We start from the raw sequence: 16,908 nt of genomic DNA, 5'->3' as shown, positions 1-16,908 counted from the left end.
GACTGAAATTGATTGGAACAAAACAAATATAAACAAATCCCTGAATTCAAAATGATACTCTACACCTGCAAATAAACTTATTAGTCACCACTGGAGGTTACAGGGGCACTAACTCAAAGTCTGAAAATTTATAAATAAAGGGGAAGAATCAAATATTTATTCTACCTTTTCTATAGGACCTATACTAAAATTAGTACCTCTTTCCTTCCAAAAACTTTCCCTTAGCACTAAATTTTGTACTTATTATTCACTAATGTGAGTATTTATGTGACATCTTTTTAAATGTGTCAGTTCTCTGTAGGTAATTACAGCATTAAAAAATTTGAGTATGTCTTTTATGTATAGTACATAGTAGGTGCTCAATTAATATTACTTGACTAAATGAATAAATAAAGTCTTGATGAGATCTGGCCAAAGTAATGTGCATGGGAAAATTTTTTTTCCACCTTTAGTCAGTATTTTCAGTTGAGACCAACAATTATATCCTAGAAATATTATAAGTAACACAGTAAAACAGCACACCAAATTACATTACTTCCACCATCTTGACTTACCTAGACTCCACTGTAATTTCTTTCAAAGAAGTATCTGAATCATCAAGGACTTTTTCCAAGTTTATATGTTTTTGCATTTCTTCTAATTCTTTTAGGCACTGATAATACTAGGGGAAAATAATAAATGAGTTAATAATAAAATAACTTTATTTCCTAATTAAATTAATTGAATATTTATAGACTCCTGGAACAAAAGCTACTGGGACATCAACTATCAAAACACCCTGAACACTGTTGTTAGGAAATTAAAAGGAATAAACTGTCATAGTCTCATAGGCAGGTTATGTTAGTTGGTAGACTGGAGTGTTACCAAATGGACTTTACTTACCTTAGTTCGGTCTGGATCACAATAGTCCAAGAGAGAATCACAAAAATGATACCCCATTGACTCCAAATCTTTTGTGTTGAAATGAGTGCCTCGTTTATCACCTAAAACATCAATAAGTTAATCTACCCTTGAGGATGACTTAATTTTTCCTTGGCAGGTAGGCCTATGTTATAAAACAAAGCATAAACAGAACATCTGATATGATTTCATATCCTGTCCTTTGGATTTTCTTTTCTGGGGCAGGTCATTTAACAGCTAATTGCTTTCCTTCATTCCCCCTCCACTATCTGGACCAAAGGTGAGTTAACATGGATCAGTCTATGTTGTAAGGCAGAATAAAATTCAATAAGAAAGTTATGGAATACCTGGTTACCAGTGATAAACAACCTAATAGTCACTTAAAGAAAAGGTTGGGTAATGATTTCAATGTTTTCATCATCAATATTTTATCAGATTCAAGATGCTTTAAAAACTAGTAAAAAAATTATGTGTAGATGTCCAGCTTTCTTTTGAATTGATACATTTTCTAAAAATGTGACAATTATCTTAATATGGAGTATTGTAAGGACATGATAGATGTGACTAAAAGATTTCTTAAATGGAACTACATTTATTTTTAGTTCAAGGAACCAAGTGCTTCCATTAAAATATAAATTGACCAAAAAACAACAAACAAACCAATTAAAAAAACATCAGTCTATTTGCCTTACAAATAGTAAATCCACTAAAAACAGTTCTATCCTCATATTTTAAGTATGAGCATTGCTTCTTCTGAAATCATTAGTCACCTGTAAAAACAACCACCACCACCAAGCAATTAAGAAATAATTCATGAAACAACCAATTAGGTATTCTATCTGCAAGCTAAAACTTCCTATTCTTACAAAGGGAAATGAGAAATAGAGGTACATATTTAGTGGTAGTTTGTTTATTCATCCCATTAATAGAATTGATTAGATATCAGTAGGCATTAAGTGGGAAGAAAGTGCTCACTATTAAACTATCTACACTATTAATCTTACATTAAAAACGTCTCTGGTTTAAAACTCCAAGAGCCATGAATGAGAACACATGGTCTTACCCAGAGTAGATCCACAAAAAGTGGCCTCCATGGTGAAGCTGTTCCTGATTCCCATTTTCCACATCACCACCCTGCCTGTACCTTCTTTGCTCCTCTGAACATTAAACTTGCAAGCTGAGAATGAAAACTGGAAAGAAGCAAATGAACAAGACCATCTTTTTTTATGACAACAATGTCTTTCTTAGGAAGTAGAGTTGAAAATGGAAAAGTAGTTGTGCAAAAGCAGTAATTCTCTCCAATACTTCAGGAGCTGCTTTTATTTCCTGACCAATGGAAATAAATCATATGTAATTCAAATATAGAAATGACATATTTACATTTCTAAGGACTACAGATTTAAATTCTAGCAATAAATTTTACTTTTAAGCTATACATAGCATATACATTCAAAACCAGTTGAATAATTCTTGATACTGATGGGTAAGATCTTATACGACTAAAAATTAGAGAAGGGGCTTAAACATATTTAGGAATGAAGATTAATGTTTTAGATTTTCAGAATAGAATAAAGATGCTTTATTTTCATGTGGAAGATCATTTGAAAGCTGCCTGAAAAACTGTTATATCTACAAAGTTTTTGTCATTTTATTTTTAAATTAACATATAATAAATGACTTTCTTGTGTTCCATTCTATTAATTTTTAATATATGTGTAGATGATCAGCATAGAAAAAACCCCATCACTTCTAAAAAACTCCTTTATGCTATCCCTTTGCAGTTACAAGTATTTCATTTCTTTTGGAGTTACAGTAAATGGTATTGTTTTTAATTTTAGTTTCTAATTGTGAGTATATAGAAATTAAATTGTTTTTTGTGGGTTGACTGTGTATCCTATGACATTACTAAAGTCACTTGTTTTTTATGGATTGCTTTGGATTTTCTATGAAGACAACTTCTTTATTACTTCTTTCTTCCCAACCTATCTGCCTTTTATTTCTTTTTCTTGCCTTATTACACTTGTTAGAACCTCCAGGAAAAGGCAAACTGAAGGGGTAAGAGTGGATATCTTGCCTATTCTTGACTTTAGGAGTAAAACAATCAGGTGTATTTTTTTACCAATAAGTACAGTGGCAGGATAATGGGTATTTTCTTCTTCATATTTCAAATTACCGGCTACTAAACATTCTACATAGTTGCTTTCTTATGGTCAACTGTAAAACCAGGCCAAATTAATAAAAAATAAATTTACTGAATAAGATTTTCCGTTTTGCTGTCTCACGTGGACATTTGTTAGTAAAAGTAGTTAAAATCTTAAAAAGTGCTTACTTTATCTGGACAGTTTTTGCTCATCATAAGTGGGAAGATTCGCTGCTGTAAGTACAATGCTTTATTACACTTATCACTTCCACCACAGCCATACATGAAGATGTTCTCTTTCCTGCTATGGCCATGAAGGTCACAGTATAAAATAACCTCTCGTTTCTCCATCAATCTATCGAGAAGAAAAAGGTAAGTTACTAAATATTACCTCTGCATTTCTCTTTCATGGGTGTAACTATGGATTTATAAGTCTAACATCCTAATAAATAGAATTACCTATATATTAGCTTTCAATTTCTCTTAGCTATACTGCATATTACTATTAATATACAATTTTAAATGTCTGAAATAATTTTCCATTAACCATATATAAAATACAAATGCCTTGCATTACAAAAGGACAAAATTTACCTTACTCCCAAACCTTTTTCCGACAGGATTTGGTATGTAATTCTGACTTTTTGTTCTACACAGAAAACAGTTCTCTGCCATCTTTCTCCATTAACTCTCACATAGATATTTCTGACAGGAATACCTTCTTTCTTCATCTTTGTAAATGCAAACACTACCCCTCATCCCCAAGACTGACCTGATGTCTCATTTCCTCTCTAACTAGTCAAGGCTATAGAGCTGTCCTTTTTCTGAACTCCTGTAGCACTTAATATTGGTACCATTTACTTGGCACCTGCAGAGGAAAGTTTTCATATTTTTGATATTTAATCTTGTTAAGGGCAGGGAATGCTTTAAGTCATCCAGAACAGTGCTATGCACACAAATACCCAAAATATTTGTTAAAAGTTGAGTGCCTTATGACTTGGTGCTGAAGCCAATGAATTAATCCTTGATTAATGTGGTAAATATCATTCTGATAAAAATGGTCCTAAAGTTTGAATTGACTTTTTTTCTGGTAAATTTGAATAAATAATTTAAGGAAATTATTAGATATTACTAAGAGCACAATCCTTAGCTTGTAGCTTGTATAATTTAGGCATTCAATAAATATTAAAGTAATAAAAAATAAGCCCCCCACCCCCACCCCAGATTGATGGCTTTCAAAAGGGAAAAAAGTGGTGGTTGTGAAGGTGGTAGAATTATGGGCATTTTGGCCTTTTCTTTCTTTAAAAAAAATATTTTTATTGATTTCAGAGAGAAAGGGAGAGGGAGAGAGAAACATCAATGATGAGAATCACTGATCATCTGTCTCCTGCACACCCCACACTGGGGATTGAGCCTGCAACCGGGTATGTGCCCTGACCGAGAATCCAAGCAGTGACCTGGTTCATAGGTCAACGCTCAACCACTGAGCCATCCGCTGGGCTGCCTTCTTTCCATAATTCTAAACTTTGTACATTATTATATTACTTAATAAAAATTTCATATATTATTTGTTATATCTGGAAGGATAAATACCAAAATGATAGTAATGGTCTTTATAGTAGTATGAAATGTTTTACAGTAGTCTCCCCCTTAACTGCAGGGGATATATTCCAAGACCCCAGTGGATGCCGGAAACCTCAGATAGTACCACCCCTATATGTACTATGTTTTTTCCTCTTTATGCATACACTTTAGGGCATCTCTTTGGCATATTCAAATCGCCAGCATCACTACTCTTGTGCTTTGGGGCCACTATTAAAATAAGAGTGATGTGAACACAAGCACTAGATACCACCACAGTCAATGTGATAGTGAGATGGCTGCTAAGTGAATAACAGGAGGGTAACATATACAGCATGGATACGCTGGACAAAGGGGTCATTTATGTCCCAGATGGTACAAGGCGAGATTTCATCATGCTACGCAGAATGGTGTGCAATTTAAGACTTAGGAATTATTTATTTCTGAAACTTTTCCATTTAATACTTTCAGACTGCAGCTGATTACATGAAACAAACTATGTAAGTGAAATTGCAGATGGTAGACTACTGTACTTTTATAACAAAAATATTAAAACCTAAAGCCAAAACTTTCAAAGCATAGCTTGAATTAGAAACAATATCCTTTAAACTATAGTGAAATTTCGTATTGAAGTCGGTTACAGGTATTAACTTATTGCCCCTTCCTCATTTGGTGCCCAATAAATTCAAATTAATAACAGATCAACATAAAGTCACTGAACAACATTTCAAGTTTTTAGAGTACTAGATTATAAAACAAGATTATCATGTTAGGTCCTTAAATATGAAATATACTGTACATTTTTAAACCAACATTTTCTCAATTTTAGTGGTCTGTTTCTTTTGAGTCAAAAGAAACCTTTACTTCTAAATAATGAATTCCCAAAGAAATGTTATTACTTCTGAAGTAAAACAAGATTTTAGGGTCTCTCATCTTATATTTGTTTAAATCATTTTAGAAACAGTTTGACTATTTCTTACTCACAGGTATTTTAATACCCTATACTAAAACCTACTCTCTCTAATTCTCATATTTTTTTTTTAACAACTTTGTTCCTTTTTTTATATTTAGGAAACACTGAATATTTTTAAAGCTTCCGAATGTTCCAGATTTTATCTGGGTACTTTAGTAACAATAACTTCATTTAATCCTCCCATCTATGAGGTAAGTATTATTGTTCACATTGTATAGATGATAAAATTGAGGTTTAGATTTGTTTTTAAATCCTCACCCGAGGATATTTTTCCATTGATTTTTTAGAGAAAGAGAAGGGAAAGACAGAGAAATAGCTATGAGAGAGAAACACATCTATTAGTTGCCTCCTACATATGCCCTGACCACAGCTTAAGCTGGGGAGGAGCCTGCAACTGAGCTACATGCCCTTGATAGGAATCGAACCCGGGACCCTTAGGTCCGCAGGCCGATGCTCTATCCACTGAGCCAAACTGCCTAGGGCTATATTTGTTTTTAAATTGCTCAAGGTCACACAGTTAGCAAATAATATAATGAGGATTCCAATCTGATATGTTTATCTCCAGTTCCATACACTTAATCTAATCATTCAACAAAAATTTTAAATATTATGTGCATTTTACTGTTCTGAATTCTTTGGAAAATTTAAAGTTGTTCAATTTTTCTAGGGGCAAATAAGGATATTATTTATGAAAATTTTAAATAACTAGGTAACCTGTTAATCAAAAGACTCATCATAGAGCAATATATGATCAACATTAGTGCCAGAAGGCTCTATAAGATGTAATTAATTTTCACATATAAGGGATTCAAGGATCCCAAGGTAAACATCAGTGCTACCATCAGCTTTACCAAGAAATCAAATTTGGGATATGCAAACTATTAGTTTCATGGAGCCATTATGATGTCTTAGAGTCGGTATCATTATTTAATGAAAGGTTAGTGAATCCTGTGGCACAATGCCAGAAAGCTATAGGAGCAGAGTTAGGAAGAATGGGGGAAAAATTAAGTAAGTATAGTCAAACTATCTTAAGAAAATGGAGAGTAACATGAGTGGGATTGTGGGACCAAAATTCTTACTCCCATGTTTACTAAATAAGCAGAGAGGTAATTTGAGGCTTATTTTACCTGTGGATCATGTTCCGGGTATACCAAACAGAAGGGAATGATTCCTTCAGGAGAGAGGTGTAGTTACGGTTTAAATCCCGTCCAGCTAAGGAACACCGGTAATTTCCTACAATCACACCATCGGGATTCAGCATGGGTACCACCTTGAAGATGAAAGTGTCCCGAAGCAACTGTGCATCACGTGAGTCTCCTAAAATAAAATCTAGGAAGCCTTTCATGATCCATGAGCTGTTGGTTTCTCCTGGATGTACCCTTGCAGTCAAAATCACTGCCTTTCGTTTTCTTGAGTCAGGGTTCTTCAAGGGGGTGGTGATCGTTAAAATGTACACCATATTCCTAGCAATCGTGTGGCACAAGACACGTACTTTACAAAACTTCGACCGTACTGGGTCATTATTGATGCTAGAAAGGTATTCTTGCAGGTTGGTGTAAGTGTACGGATAGCAGTGAGCAAAGTAGCAGGTATCGTTGCTGTGTGGAAATTGAAATGTCCACGTAAGAGAGAAATAATGGCGCCCATCTTGCCCGGGGTTGTTCCTGTAATACTTGATTTGCTCTCCTATTCTCTGCCAGCCAATATTATGAGTCTTGGCCTCTTTTTCAGAATAAAACAATGGGCGCATACCCCGGTTGTAAAGACTAGCAGGCTTGGTAAAATTGATAATAGTGAATCTGTAGACTATTCCTGCTTGGGTATTAGTGACTTGGAAATAGTACCACTGGGTGTGTTTATTTGTGAAGAGGTCAGGGCGCACAGTCAACTGGTATTCATATTCTGCCCTAATACATAAGAAAGGAAGGGGAAAAGCACATACAAATGTAAAAATGATATTTGGTTTTAAATAAATAAGGAAAATTAGTTTTACCTATTCACAGAAAGGTTTTTTGGGGGGTAGGGGGGTGGGGGGTTTGGACAATGTTTATTTAGGCAGTATCCTAAATAGCAAGTAATTGCAAAAGATAAAGTTTTGAAATTTCCTTTTATTGGATGTGAAACTGTTTCTATGCTTTATTTTAAAGCCTTTTTATTATTACTGAAGAGAGCACATAAAATTGAGATTTGATAAAAATTATATTTTCACTCCGATTATGTTTCCTATAAAAATGATTAAAGAGTTCTTAAACTGAGTTAAAGTCCAATATTTCTTTTTTACTTCAGATATGTATTTCTGTTTTCTATTAGATTCTAATTCTAGGGATATGATATAACTATTACTGAGAACATTTAAAAATAAATAGACATTAATATGACAGACTATAAAATTGTAAATACTTTGAGGATGATATATGATCACTATTTGTATCTCCCATACTGAGTCATTGAGAATACTTATATAAAGGCTAAAATAACTTTACTGTGTATTATTTATAATATGTACATACATCAAACTTACTTGGTTAGTTGTGACTTTTTTCTTTACCAAGTAATTTCTGTTCTCAGCACAATGCAGTGTGTGTGTATGTGTGTGTGTGTGTATGTGTGTGTGTGTGTGTGAGAGAGAGAGAGAGAGAGAGAGAGAGACAGAGACAATTCATACTGGCATACTGAAAACGCATAAATATGCTTACTTTAAGCATAAATATCAAAATTATTTGAACCTTTCATATCCACCCCCAAGATAATCTCTAATTACCATCTATACTTCAAGGAGTTAAGTTCAGTGATGGATACTAAGATTTTAACGTACCAAATACAGAAACTAATAAATAGTTGATGGTCTAGTTCCTCAAATAAACATAATTAAAACCTACACTTTGACTGCCTTCTGTAGATTACCACTCTCAAACCTTGCTTCAAACATCAAAGTGTTGTCACAATTATCCACAGGCTGCTTCAGGGCTGTTCGGTTGCCCCCAACTCGAGAATATACAAAACACGGCTCTTTGTAAGCTGATGAGAGAAATGGGCCATAAATATATCAAGCCATGTCTAAAGTATAGGCTATTCTGCATAGAGCTTGCAGCCACAGTATAAGTGAAGTGGCACTAAGAATTTTAATTTGTAAAGTAATTTGATACCAGTAATAGATTTATGTTGAAGCAAGAAAATCTAAGAGTACTTGACAAGAAAAGCAATGCCTAAAATAGATTCATGTGCTACTCACATTAAGAATAATCATTCCACTTATGGTTATATGAAACTAGAGACCTGGTGCATGAAATTTGTGCAGGGGTGGGGGTGAGGGTGGGGGTGGGGGTGGTGGGTGGGGAGTTGTCCCTCAGCCCGGCCTGCACCCTCTCCAATCTGGGACTCACAGGGATTGGGCCTAAACCGGCAGTTGGACATCCCTCTCACAATCCAGGACTGCTGGCTCTTAACTGCTCGCCTGCCTGCCTGCCTGATTGCCCCTAACCACTCTGCCTGCCAGCCTGATCACCCCCTAACTGCTCCCCTGCCAGCCTGATTGATGCCTAACTGCTCCCCTGCTGGCCTGATCACCCCTAACTGCCCTACCTTGTTGGCCCGATGGCCCCCAACTGCCCTCCCCTGCCAGCCCGATGGCCTCCAACTGCCCTCCACTCCTGGTCTGATCGCCCCCAACTGCCCTGCCCTGCAGGCCTGGTCGCCCCCAACTGCCCTCCCCTGCCAGCCATCTTGTGGTGACCATCTTGTGGCGGCCATCTTGTGATGATGTCACACGAGGTGTCGTGCGACGCCACCTAGGCTTTTATTATATAGGATAATTGATTCTGAACTTGACCTTTCACTATAAATGACTATAAAACTGGATAAGGAATATAAGCTAACTTCTTTTCATAATTTTGAACAATACATAGACCAGAACTATATAGGATTCTTGAAAAAAAGATAAATACACCAAATAAGCCCATGCTTAACCCTGGTTTTCTTCCTGTGAGTACTTTCTAACCATACCTCAGGAAGGAGGCACTTATGAAGAGTGTAACAGTCTTGCTGGGCTGAGGAGGCAAGATGTTGCTTGGGGCTGCTGGAATTTGTGAGGCAGGGCACGAGAGAGAAGACAGCTACATAGAGAGAGGGTCTCAACAGTCTACATGGTTTTTCCCCAGTCCTTTGCTGAGGGCTTGGCTGTGTAAGCAGAGGATGAGAGTAAGTAAGGTAGGAAAGAGTGCTATTAGGAGGTGAGATAATAGAGGATATACAATTATAGAATATACTGGAATTACAACATATCCAGAATGGAAAGATTGCACTAAGCTCCTCAGACATTTCATCATGACTCTAGAAAGCTGCACATCAGGCATAAGAACCACATCTAAGAGTAAAGGCCATGACCTAGAACTAAGGACAAAATGAAAATAAATCAGCCCTACTAAATAAATAAATAAATAAATAAATAAATAAATAAATAAATAAAACCAGCCAGAAAGATATAGAACCACTTACCAGCAATTTAGCTGCCTACCAGAACAAAATTCAACATAAGTTTTAAAAACAATATAGACTCCTACAACATATCTTTCACAATGTCTTGCATATGATAAAAAAATTACGAAGCATGCAGAAAAGCAGGGAAATATGATCCATCATGAAACACACACACATACACACATACCCCTCGAGATAACTTAGATGGGATTTACAAAGGATTAAGAAAACATGTTTAAAGGCTTAAAGGAAAAGATAAGAGATAATAAAGAAGCAGAATAATATAAATGGAAACTATTAAAAAAATCAAATGGGAATTCTAGAAGTAAAAAGTGCAATAACTGAAATGAAAGATTTACTGGAATCCTTCAGTGCGCTATAGAGTAAGCTTAAAAGACATACTGAAGATTGTGGACGAAAGACTGTGAGCTTAAAAACAAAAATTCAAGGACAGAGGAGGACAAAAAACCAACAAAGATCCAGGGACATGTAGGACACAGCTAGAAATCCAACATATATGTAACTGGAATTCCAAAGGGCAGAAAAGAAAGAATAGTATAGAAAAGTATATGAAGAAATAATGGTTGAAATTTTCTCAAATGGGGTGGGGGAAAGCACTCTATTAGTCAATGGATCCAATAAGATCAGGAAACTCCAAGCAGAATAAATATAAAGATAACCAAATCTAGGCCAAGCTTAGATTTGCTGAAAACAGCCAGAGACAAAAAGACACACCATAAATAGGGAACAATGATATAAATTATGGATGGCTTTTATTAAAGACAACAGATGTCACAAGACATGGAACATATATTTAAAGAAATAAATCTTTGAAAGAAAAGTTGTCCACCAGAATTCTATATAGCCAATTGTTTGGGGATTTCCCCATCCAACAGCTACAGGTCTAAAAACCATCTATCAGTCTACCCTTTCAGGCCAAGGAAATATAATGGTTCTGCTCTGTTGATAGTCTTATGTTGTTTCACCATCCCTTGCTCGTTTCCCTTACCTCTGTCCATTCTAAGTTATACTTACACTGAACTAATAAAAATTACTCCAAGTATGCCAACCAATTCCCAACAAGACCCTGACTATTTCAATTTTTTATCAGATCTCATTTAAGTTATGTGTAGAAGTTCTACTACTAGCCATGCAAATATTTGAAAATTTAGCCATAAGAATATTTAAAATCAAATTAGAAAAATCAGAGGTGCTTCTCTCACTCCAGCTGTTAAAAAATATGTGAGTAAATGATTTCTAGAATTGCTTACTCTACAGGAAACAATCCCTGTGAATTTATCTGTTTTGCCAGCCCTTTAAATAAAATACGTATGTTTCCTGGAAGGTATCTAACATCTACTGTAAGACATAGAACTCTGATGGTGACATTGTGCAGGAGTCCCATACTTCCTCATGTTGGTGTATCAGGAGTAGCACAGTTTAGGATATAGGCTGAGATGTCTATGTTTGATTATCAGCATATCCTATCATAAAGTGGATATAAGATTTTGATTACTAGAGCTCTCAAAGTACAAATATAGATCACCTTTCTGAGATATATCTTAGATGTTATTTGCAATGTGGGTGCGTTCCTCTTTTAAAGATAGGATTCCCACCAAACTGGCATGAAATGGGAAAAAAGCAAACCCCACACATCTGAGAGATTGCATGAAAATGACCTGTTAACAGAGAGGCAACAATAGTTGCAGAGCACCCCACTGGATTTACCTTTGAAAATTGATGTGAAGCCTAATTCCTTCTAAATATGACCCCATTCTAATGGCCAATATGATCTTTTATTTTAAAGTAACTTTACATGAACTGAAATATACCTTCAAGAATATAATTAGCACTAAATCAACATTTGGACCAATATTAACCAAATATATTTGTTAATCCTCATCCGAGGCTATTTTCCCATTGATTTTTAGAGACAGTGGAGGGGGAGAGACAGAGAGAGAAAAACATTGATGAGAGAGAGACATACTGATTGGTTGCCTCCTGGACAGAATCGAGCCTGCAATCAAGGTATGTGCCCTTGACTGGAATCCTTCAGTGTGCGGGCTGGTGCTCTATCCACTAAGCCAAACCGGCTAGGGCTTAACCAACATTTTTATGGGGACAGGGATTTCCTGGTAATCTGCAATTTTCACTATAATCAGCAAAACAAATATAACTAAGAGGTTAGCCCAGGTACCAAATTACATTTGTATAGCAACGTATTTCATTATGTACCCACCATCTTCAGCTAGATAAACTACTGTATCTTCCTTGGAGTTTGAATAAATGGGTTCGATCTCTAGGCCTGTTGGGATGTACACTGGCTCAGAATAAGGAGGAGTCGTATCTATACATATATATAAAAGAGAGAACATTATTTAAATGTGACAAAACAGGAAATTTTTATTATACATTTTAAAGTTGTTTATTGATAGGTCTAGGCTAAAATTTAGAGTTTTGTAAGGGGCTAGATTTTACTAAGGATTCATTGGCAGTAATGAACATTGTCACACTGTAACATTTCACTGGCACCTTGATCTAAATCATTATAGTGAATAGTTCATGAGTATTTAGTGTCATAGATTTTATACTACAGTTCTATTTCTCCTGGGCACTTGATATCTTTCTGATCCACCTCTGGGAATCTTGCTCCATCTTTTATTCTCCCTTCCCCTTCATCTTCAGCATCTTGCCTGATAATGGTTGTCTCCTAAGCTTATAAACATGTTCAAGTGTTGTAGGGAGCGGCTATAGGGTTAAGCCTCTGACTGACCTGTTGGCAAAGCCACAAACAAGTCCCAGTTTAGAGGGCACAGCCCTCTTTGCATAATTAAGCTTGACCTTATGAGTCTCCCTAGTCAGGGGTGGGCAAACTTTTTGACTCGAGGGCCACAATGGGTTCTTAAACTGGACCGGAGGGCCGGAACAAAAGCATGGATGGAGTGTTTGTGTGAACTAATATAAATTCAAAGTAAACATCATTACATAAAAGGATATGGTCTTTTTTTTTTAGTTTTATTCATTTCAAACGGGCCGGATCCGGCCCACGGGCCGTAGTTTGTCCACGGCGGCCCTAGATCCTATCTGAGTAGCTAATGGGCTGTGGGAGGTGCAGCAAGTGCTGCTAAAACAAGTGAAACTCACAAGAACATTGCAACTATGGTGACCACTCCCTTGTTAACCTCTGGCTATAAAATAAAGGCTCAGCTTGCCCTCTGGATCCCTCTCTGTGGCCACAGCCACGCACAGGAGATCCACCTAGACCACTGATGGCGAACCTTTTGAGCTTGGCATGGCAGCATTTTGAAAAACCCTAACTTAACTCTGGTGCCGTGTCACATATAGAAATTTTTTGATATTTGCAAACATAGTAAAACAAAGATTTATATTTTTGATATTTATTTTATATATTTAAATGCCATTTAACAAAGAAAAATCAACCAAAAAAATGAGTTCGCGTGTCACCTCTGACACGCGTGTCATAGGTTCACCATCACTGACCCAGCTTATTCTGTCTGCTGTTTCTACATCCTTCGCGCCCCCCCCCCCCCCCCCCGCCCCCACTCACCGAACCATTGGCTGTGCTGGCCTGGCACAAAGTGTCTTCTGTCTCCCCAAAGAAAGGCTGGCTATCCTTGGACCCCCAACTTCTTTAGCTATACTAGCTTTCCTTTTCTTCATTATTTTTAGGACCAAGTTTCTTAAAAGTTGTCTGAGCCATGCTCAAATGCATGATTTATATTTGTCTATGATCTATTTGATTGGAGAAAATGACTTCACAGTCCAACTACCCAAGTTGTTCTCACTTTTTAGTAGAACAAGAATTTGATGATGACTCACTATTCTACTCTTTTATCATTGGCTTGTGTGTTTCAGACTATGCTTGGTTCTGGTAATAAATATATTCCTATAGAGGGAGTCAGCCTCTATAATCCCGAATATAGTCATTGAAACAGTAAGAAGAAAAAAACAATTTGGTGGTAATAAAGAAGTGTTCCTGGACAAACATTTTGGGGATTATGTATACAACTTCTTTAGCAACATAAGTATATCTGACATAATTAATCAGAGTCAAGTCTAGCTACAGAGAAAGCATAGATTAAAATATTGATGTCAATGTGCATCAGTACACTTTGTCAGTAACTGAATACACAACCAAATAAATTGATAATAAACAATAAAGAAAATTATAACTAAAACTGATCCTCTTAGTTGAAAACCTTAATGGACTCAAATCAAAATTAATCATGAACTGATAACACAGCATTGCTTCTGAAAACTTTGGGAATTTCTGCTACTTGCCTTGGTGTATGCTTACCATCGAGAGATACACGACAGCCTGACATCCCAGTTAAAAAAAGAGACTTTTTAATTAATGTTTATGTTCTTAATTATTTAAGAATGAGTAGTCTTAATAGTAAGAAATATGAAACTCTTAACACTAAAACTGGAGAATCTACAATAGGGTCAAGTTTGCAGCTTATCAAAGTACTTTTATGATAATTCTGTTTAGCTTTCTGAAGAAGTGCCAAACTTTTCCAAAAAGGCTGAATGATTTTATATTCCCATCATCAAAGGAGGATTTTGATTTCTCTACATTCTTATCAACACCTGTTATCTGATTTTCATTCCAGTCATCATAGTGTGTGTTACTGTTATTAATTTGTATTTCCCTGATAACTGAAGGTGCTGAATATCTTTTCATGTGTTCATTGGCCATGTTTATCTTCTTTGGAGAAATGTCTAGTCAGATCATTTGCACTTTTTAAATTGAGTTATTTGTCTTTTTTAGTGTGAGTTGTAAGAGGTCTATATAAGCCCTTCATCAGATAGCTTGCAATTATTTTCTCCCATTCTGCTGGTTCTATTTTCATTTTCTTGATAGTTTTATTTGAAGCACAAAAGTTTTGATGAAATCCAATTGACCCATTTTTGTTGTTGTTACTTGTGCTTTTGATGTTATAGCTATGAATCCATTGTCAGATTCAATGAAAGATTTACTTCTGTTTTCTTCTAAGAGTTTGACTCATTTTTAAGTTAATTTTTCATATGGTGTGTTATTTATCTAGTTGTCCCAGCACCATTTGCTTAAAAGATTATTTTTTTCGATTGAACAGAAAAAATGCCCTTGTTGAAAATAAGTTGCCCACAAACATGGTTTATTTCTGGACTTTCAATTAGATTCATTCATCTATATTCCTATCTTCATGATAGTAAACACCGTCTTGGTTATTGTTAATTTATAGTTTTGAATTTGAAAATTGTGAATCTCAAACTGTTCTTTTTCACTATTTTTTTTTTGCTATTCTAAATTCCCTGAGTTTCCATATCAATTTTAGAATCAGTTTGTCAGTTCCTACAAAGCACGTAGTATTCTGATGGAAATTGTATTGGACTGGCAGATTAATTTGGGGAGAATTGCCATCATAACAATCGTAAATTTTCTGATCCACAAACATAGGTGTCTTTTCATTTATTTAGATTTTAAAAATTCTCTTTCAACGATGTTTTGTAGTTTTCAGAGTATAAGTTTTACACTTTTCTTAAATTTATTCCTATATTATTCTTTTGATGTTATTGTGAACGAAACTGTTTAAGTTCATTATAGTATTATTCATTATAAATGTATAGGAATATAATTGATTTTTAAAAATATTTATCTTATCTTTCAACCTTGCCAAACTCATTTACTAGTTCTTATAATTGTTTTTCAGTGGGTTGCTGAGGGTTTCTATATACAAGATTATGTCATTGGTAAACAGAAATAGTTTCACTTCTTCCTCTCTAACCAGGATGCTTTTTATTTCTTTTTCTTGTTTAATCACTGTGACTAGAAGCTCCATTCCCATGTTGTATAGAAGTGGCAAAAGTGGATATCTTTGTCTTGTTTTTTACCTTATGGGGAAAGCATCCATTCTTTCAGCCTTAAGTATAATATTAGCTGTGAGGTTTCATAGGTGCTCTTTATCATAGCAAGGATTTTCCATTCTCTTCCTAATTTTTTTTTACATGAAAGGGTACTGGATTTTATTTTATATATATTTTTATTGTCTGATTGTATAATTGAAAATGTCCAGAATAGAAAAATCTACAGAGACAAAAAGCAGATTAGTAATTGTACTGTGGGAGGAAAGAATGAGAAATGATTGGTTAATAGGTATAGGGTCTCTTTTGGGGAGGGGGGCATGAAAATGTTCTGGATTTAGAGAGAGGTGATAGTTACACAACACAAAAATAGTACTAAATGCTGCTGAATTGTTCACTTTAAAATGGTTAATTTTATGTGATGTAAATTTTACCTCAATTAAAAAAAGTTGTAAGCAGCTTATTGAATAATAACTTTATCGAGAACCACATCCACACTTAAAATTATGACTTCTGAAAAAAATTTATGAACAGTGAAATGCTCTACAGATGTTAGCCACATACATGTCAACTGCGATGTATGTCACCAATAATATGTAAGCCACTACAACACATAAGTCACTTATGACATCCATGCTACTATTGACATGTCACTTATGACACATATCAATTTTCAAATGCTGATTGTGACATCAGTTTCACATGTTCATTGTGACAAAATGTGTCAATTCTGACACATATGCCAAACCTGACACATCAATTTCGACATATTGCTTTTGACAGGTGTGTTGATCCTGACAGACATGTGTCAAATTTGAGGCATGTGTTTATTCTGACACATTGACCACTCTGACATGCACATCAATTCTGACATGTGCACCGAGTATGACACACATGTTCACTGACACACACCAATTCTGATACATGTTAATCATGACACATCTGTTCATTCTGACACAGGTCAATTCTGACA

At 35.4% G+C, this 16,908-nt stretch overlaps 1 protein-coding gene across 5 annotated transcripts in view; it reads right to left on the bottom strand.

Moving 5' to 3' along the window:
• Positions 1–16,908, bottom strand: part of AGBL3 (AGBL carboxypeptidase 3) — a 69,043-nt gene that overhangs the window by 38,539 nt on the left and 13,596 nt on the right. Inside the window, exons 5-11 of one of the 5 annotated variants that reach the window (XM_070423939.1) lie at positions 12,310–12,417; positions 8,474–8,612; positions 6,722–7,501; positions 3,230–3,395; positions 1,964–2,090; positions 883–983; positions 555–661 (exon numbers count right to left, since the gene is read on the bottom strand). In XM_070423939.1, the coding sequence (XP_070280040.1) occupies positions 555–661; positions 883–983; positions 1,964–2,090; positions 3,230–3,395; positions 6,722–7,501; positions 8,474–8,612; positions 12,310–12,417 (1,528 nt within the window). Of the gene's footprint in view, positions 1–554; positions 662–882; positions 984–1,963; positions 2,091–3,229; positions 3,396–6,721; positions 7,502–8,473; positions 8,613–12,309; positions 12,418–16,908 lie in introns of those variants that run through there. The other 4 variants (XM_070423936.1, XM_070423938.1, XM_070423933.1 and 1 more) reach the window with 4 other exon arrangements.

The sequence above is a fragment of the Myotis yumanensis genome, unplaced genomic scaffold (assembly GCF_028538775.1).
Source record: "Myotis yumanensis isolate MYYU_CA2020_CCGP unplaced genomic scaffold, mMyoYum1.0.hap1 SCAF_9, whole genome shotgun sequence".
In the NCBI taxonomy this organism is placed as follows: domain Eukaryota; kingdom Metazoa; phylum Chordata; class Mammalia; order Chiroptera; family Vespertilionidae; genus Myotis; species Myotis yumanensis.
Note: the sequence above shows the minus strand (reverse complement) of the source record. Positions and strands in the feature narration are given on the sequence as shown.